The sequence below is a fragment of the Triplophysa dalaica genome, chromosome 6, assembly GCF_015846415.1.
Source record: "Triplophysa dalaica isolate WHDGS20190420 chromosome 6, ASM1584641v1, whole genome shotgun sequence".
In the NCBI taxonomy this organism is placed as follows: domain Eukaryota; kingdom Metazoa; phylum Chordata; class Actinopteri; order Cypriniformes; family Nemacheilidae; genus Triplophysa; species Triplophysa dalaica.
Genome location: NC_079547.1, coordinates 16,023,865 through 16,030,087, shown reverse-complemented (window position 1 = coordinate 16,030,087; position 6,223 = coordinate 16,023,865). Strand labels below are relative to the sequence as shown.

The following is a 6,223-nucleotide window of genomic DNA, read 5'->3' as shown; positions in this document are numbered from 1 at the left end:
CAGTCAATAACTCATTTAGCTATTTGTTATCTATTAAGGTGAAAAAGGTTGCCTAACTTTTCTCTGTGGCGGCAATTTCGCAATGTTTGTTCCCAAATGATATGGCTCGCTCCTTCTCAAAGTGATCCAAGGAGAAACGTTAAGGTACTAAATATTGAGTTTTAATTCCAAAAGAACAGCTGAATTAAACTGGTCTGTATGGGTCTTTGTTTTTCGGACATGACCCAAGAATCACTTCATAAACGTCCATCTCTGATTACTATTCAAGGTCAAAAGGAAATCTACCAAATCACATTTGCCTACAAAATAAAAATATCTTTTTTTTCCATTACTTGAAAGTGCCATATGAATTTATATTATGCGCTCCAATGTATGTCTCAAGAGAGTTTATATTCCTCGCTGTATAATTGAAGACTGTCATGAAAGAAGCTCTAAATAAAGCAAATGAATATGCAAATTAGGCACGCAGAAGTATTTACAGACGCCACATAAAAATGACTTTTATTTAGAGTAGAAACAAATTCATGTTCTATACATAATACGGACATTACCTTTGCAACTTGTCACAAATAATAGATTTTATAAAAATAAATGTACATGAAACCGAATATATAATAAGTTCCTTGTTTATGGTTTGACAGATCCTCCTCCTACGTTCAAATCCCAACAAATAGCTTTAAAATAGTTTGAAGCTTTAATAAAACCATCTATTGTTAATCAGGATACTGATATTTTCGAGAGTTACAGTGTTGACAGACAGAATAAAAAGATTACGCAAGATTTGACTGATCGTGGACTTACTGTCTCTGTTACCATACAAAGAGAATGCGAAATGTTCAAATGCCAGATGTTCATGTGTTTTACGCACAGTTTATCAGAACTGGTGCTAAAGCTACAGTAATTTCGACAAAGTGACATCAAAAGAAAATGAAGAAATCAAGGTGAGTTATTGTAAATCAGGTAAGAAAATAAAAGTCAAAGTGTTGGTGCTTCTTTCAAAACGACCCAGACCATCAACACTGTATCCCATCAGCAGTCCGAGGTTTTTCATTCGAAAAAATTAACAGATCATTTAACTACAGTTAATGAAAACACTACAAATATGCTGCCACCTTGCAGTGACTTATTAGCTACATAGTTTGGTAGTTTCGTATTCCATTGAGTTGGGCTGCTTGGCGCTGAAGGCCTGAAGAGCAGCCTGAATTCTGACCACATCTGTGGTAGAAAGTTTGAGCCGGTGGCGTAACAGACAGGAGAACAGATCCAAAGGCTGCTGGCCCGGCGGGGAGAGTCTGTTCACCCGGTCTCTGATCTCCAACAGCTGCAGGAGAGCCGAGTCCTGCGAGCCCTGCGTGTACGGGTAGTCCAGCTGCAGGATCAAGTCCTGGATGGCCTCTGGATCAAAGTGCATACTGTACCCAAACACCTGCATACTGTTGATTTTCATAGAGCCGAGATTCCGGGAGGAGTCCATGTATTCCAATGGCTCAAAATGGGCGGTGCCGTTCCCCAGTGGCGACGGCAATTTGACACGGCTCCTCAGGTAAATGTGCACAGTCTCGAAAAAAGTCTTCCATTTGTTCCCCAAAGTCAGCGTCCAGTTATAACAGTCAAGAGGGATGTCTAATTTGGTCCTTTCCCAGTCAGGGTAACTGTTCTGGTCAATGGGCATGATCCAGCTTTCGGAATGACTACCTCCAAATGGGTTGATGTAGACGGACAGCATAGGTTCCAGGGTGCTGTTTTTTGTAAGGCATATCTGTAGGGAGATCCCCAAGAGCATGTGAACATGGCTGGACTTAAACTTGTTGCTCTTGAGCGTCAACAGCATCCTCTTCCTCCAGCTGGGATCGAACCAGTTGTTCAGTCTGACGTCATTGCTTATAAACATGGCGTGAATGCTGATTCGGCTGTCTTTCTTTTGCAGAAGGTAGCGCAGCTCCATGTCTTGGAGGTCCGTCTCAAAACCGATGTAGTTGTCCGTTGAATCCGGTATGGTGTTCCGACAGGTTCCTTGGCTCAGCATGTAGCCGGGATTGCAGCTGGCACACCGGGAGCGGTTCTCGTAAGAGCAGGAGGCACAGTAAGGACCGTCACCCACAGAACACGGAATGACGCCCTGACATGACGGGTGCTCGTACTGACAGGAGCAGGTCCGTGTTTCTTCCATATAGGAGCCGATCTGATTGTTCTCACTGCAGTACATGATGGAGAGGATGTATCTCAGCCAATAGCCGAGAGGCCTACGGGGAGGAAGGAAGCAATGCGATAAGTCAGATTGCCTTGCAAGTTATAAATGGCATTGTACTTCAATAGAGCATCAAGAGTGTGAAAATAAATACAATAGTTATTAAAGATGTCACAGGAATTAATCAAGTCGTAAGCTCATGGGAACGTGTTTTGTTTTGCTCATTCGTCTCCACTAGCTTGCAGCCTAAAGCTATTAGTGAGCTTGTAAATTCGAGGTGTGTATAATTATTTGACTTTTTTCATAAAAGTACAGGATGCTTTTTATAAGACACAATAGTTTCGCCATAATTCTTGATGATTTAAGCTAACTGGAAAACGTGGAAAAAAGCAAAACAACACTAGTAACTGAATTATTTCCAAATAATTACATCCATTTTGCAAGCATGACAAGCCCATCTTGCAAAAATTTACATAACATGCATATTCAGAACTAGAATGACTCTCTCCGCAGCCACTGGTAAATGAACCAAGTGGAGTGAATCGGCACGATCTGTCACATGGAGTCAAACTGTAAACATCAGCTAAAACGTACTTGTTTCCCACTTTCCATTTCACTTTGTTCCGAATGAAACAACAGGGTAAAAATTCAATTTACAAGTAAATGATGTGTATACCAGTTCACAAGCACCGAAAGTCTCTGAAATATTTCAATGTGTTTAATAGAATTATTAACGTGTATTCAAAATACTGGTTAACAATCGTTGCTAAAAGACTAAAATAATAACCCACCCAAAAGGTATAATGTGTGTGCATATTTAAGCTGTTTAATATCAGTACTTTATTATTATCCTCCTAACTGCCTTGTAGATAAATTACTCATTAAAGCCATTTCCACGCTTTGGCTGTGCATGCTAACGCTTTCGCTTCAAAGCGCAAAAATCTATTTCAGCAGGCTTTTGTTACGCTATCCACAAAGATAGCTGCTGATTTGCCACTTGCACCAAGAAAAACAGTTTACCTTAGATTATAACATAAGTGATGGGAACAGAATGTATAAATATTCATGGAACCGGGCTGCCTGAGAGACAGGCTGTATGCAGGTGGTTGGCAATGAAGTAAATCTCAGCAGCCTGTCAGCATATTTCACTGACAGAGAAACGGAAATTCACACCAGAGACGAAACATGGTCATGCCCGTCTATTCCAAGGGAAAACAATTACTTGAGAATTTCCATATTTTGAGACTGCGAAAAACATCTGATCGAAAAATAATAACAGCTTGAATAAGCATTTTTGCTTTTGTTACTAAAATTACACCCATGAAGGAAAGCTCCATGCGCTACCTTATATCTGCACTGTTATATATTTCACTGGTTTGCACTCTATCTTACATTACCCATGTTGTTTTTCTTTTCTTTATTGCCTGCTTTATTTCCCTGCTTATAATAGTTGTGTTTTACATATACACTCACCTAAAGGATTATTAGGAACACCATACTAATACTGTGTTTGACCCCCTTTCGCCTTCAGAACTGCCTTAATTCTACGTGGCATTGATTCAACAAGGTGCTGAAAGCATTCATTAGAAATGTTGGCCCATATTGATAGGATAGCATCTTGCAGTTGATGGAGATTGGTGGGATGCACGAAGCTCCCGTTCCACCACAACCCCAAGATGCTTTATTGGGTTGAGATCTGGTGACTGTGGGGGCCATTTTAGTACAGTGAACTCATTGTCATGTTCAAGAAACCAATTTGAAATGATTCGAGCTTTGTGACATGGTGCATTATCCTGCTGGAAGTAGCCATCAGAGGATGGGTACATGGTGGTCATAAAGGGATGGACATGGTCAGAAACGATGCTCAGGTAGGCCGTGGCATTTAAACGATGCCCAATTGGCACTAAGGGGCCTAAAGTGTGCCAAGAAAACATCCCCCACACAATTACACCACCACCATAATTGCATTAATGAGACATTGAACAGGTGTTCCTAATAATCCTTTAGGTGAGTGTATATACTAATCTCTATTGATCTTTTTTTTTATATATATATTTTTCATTCTGTGTAGTATATTTTGTATGCACCATGGGTCTGAGAGTAACACAATTTCAATCCTCTTAATGTATGTACTGTTTATGTGGCAGAATTGACAATAAAGCAAACTTTGATGTGTATTTGGAATGTGGTCCTGTAAGGGTAGTTGACACATAAATGTGTAAATGTGTCCAATTGTGTGACAGCACAAATAATAACAAAAAAACTAGAATATTATATGCATTGTTAGAATATATTACAAATATTACAATAAAATATTTTGTAGTTTGTTTCCTACATTTTTATGTCACACCATAGGACGTCAACTACCCTTTGTTCTCAAAGTCAAGAACAGTATTTGATTCATTACATTTGTTAATGATTATTATTTATATTTACATGTAATTTAAAAAAAAAATGTTATAGTAAAGGACAAATTGTGTGCTGCTGTCAATGAGAGCATGCAACAAAAAAAACTTTACGTACCAAACAAAGCTCAAACGTATCAAACAAAGCTCAAACGTATGACATTGTCTTTCATGAATGAATTGATCAGACTTTATTTTTTGGAAGCGCATTAAGAATGGAATAAGAACATCACACAAAAAGAGTGAAATTCTGAATAAACAAGAGTGAATGATGAAATGACAGTTAACAAAACAGTAAAACATGAACTCAAAAGCACACCAAAAATATATATTTTTTGCCTGGTGCAACTTGAATCACATTATCAAAGCAGAAGACAGATCAAGGAGCAGTTCAAAAACATGTCGGTATTTATTTTATACCCAATATTTTTGACAATTCTAGCACAAAACTGCTGTTTCTTTCAAGGAATAAAACACAGAGGATTTTAAGATGCGATTATATTGTGATCTATAAATAACATGTCTTTGCAAAGTCAATATGAATATAAATAAAAACAAACTTTCTAATACACTATGCAGCCCTATCATTGCTTTAGGCGTTGCAATCACTTCATCTGCCTCAAATACTTTCCACTTGACTGCGTGGTTTGCATAATTCTCTTTCGTGCCCGGCCTTGACCCTCCACCATCTTCGAACACTCACTTTCAGTTGTAACCCTTATCAAAGGCACTGCGTTATCATGCTATGGCAGAACCCCGTAAATTACCGTTTCTGGTGTTGTCCATTAAAACACATCCTGCACTTTAGCCTATAGATGAGAAGATAAAACCTATTCATCCACTAACTCCTGAAATGATTAGATGGGACAGTCTCTATCATTTCAGAGCGGCTGGGACTTCAGCCAAGGTACTAGACTTAACACAATTATCCCTGCCACAAATGCCCTCGGATATGGACTGAGCAGTGTGTTAAAGGCATTTCTTAATTAATTAGTTCAAAGGACATGCATCTGAAATCTCCTATTAGTTTCACCATTTGGAAAAAGATCAAGCAAAAAGATCCAGTGAAGCATGGCGACAGATGCTTCAACCCTTAAAGTCCCAGTGTAATAAAACATTACAATGCCTATTTTTTCATAAAATATTGCATAAATAGTGTATCAATGTTGGTCTCTCTCTTTTTAAAAATCATGTGCCCTCATAATCTTAGTTTAATCTGAAAATTCACTTCCGTCCTGTAATGACTATCCATCTTAATTTACGTTTGTTAGATGGCATGGGCCCAGCATCCGTTAGCTCCTCCCCTTTAACTGTCAGTCTGCTGCCAGTTCCATTTCAAAATGCAAGGGCTGTATTTACATCCAAACAATTTGCAGAAAAAGAAGAGAGCAACACCAACAATTTTTCTCATTCAAAATTCCATTTCACTGAGATATACGGAAGAAAAACAATCGCAACTTCCGGTTCACAAGGACTTTAAACCAACATTCTGTGTTTTAAGGATCTTCTACATATTTACCTTTAAAAGTACTGTGTAAAGAGACAGTTAACCTGAAATGTACAAAATATTCTCTCATTATTTATTCACCTTCATTCACTAAAATCATGTATATGGCTCATGTATATTTGT

General features: G+C 38.5%; 1 protein-coding gene across 2 annotated transcripts in view; it reads right to left on the bottom strand.

Moving 5' to 3' along the window:
- Nucleotides 1-501: 501 nt before the first annotated feature.
- The window catches only part of brinp3a.1 (bone morphogenetic protein/retinoic acid inducible neural-specific 3a, tandem duplicate 1), a 28,454-nt gene continuing 22,732 nt past the window's right edge, over nucleotides 502-6,223 (bottom strand). For both annotated transcript variants that reach the window (XM_056749651.1, XM_056749652.1), the window contains exon 8: nucleotides 502-2,243. In XM_056749651.1, coding sequence (XP_056605629.1) covers nucleotides 1,127-2,243 — 1,117 coding nt within the window. In that variant the 3' untranslated portion in view covers nucleotides 502-1,126. The remainder of the gene's footprint in view (nucleotides 2,244-6,223) is intronic.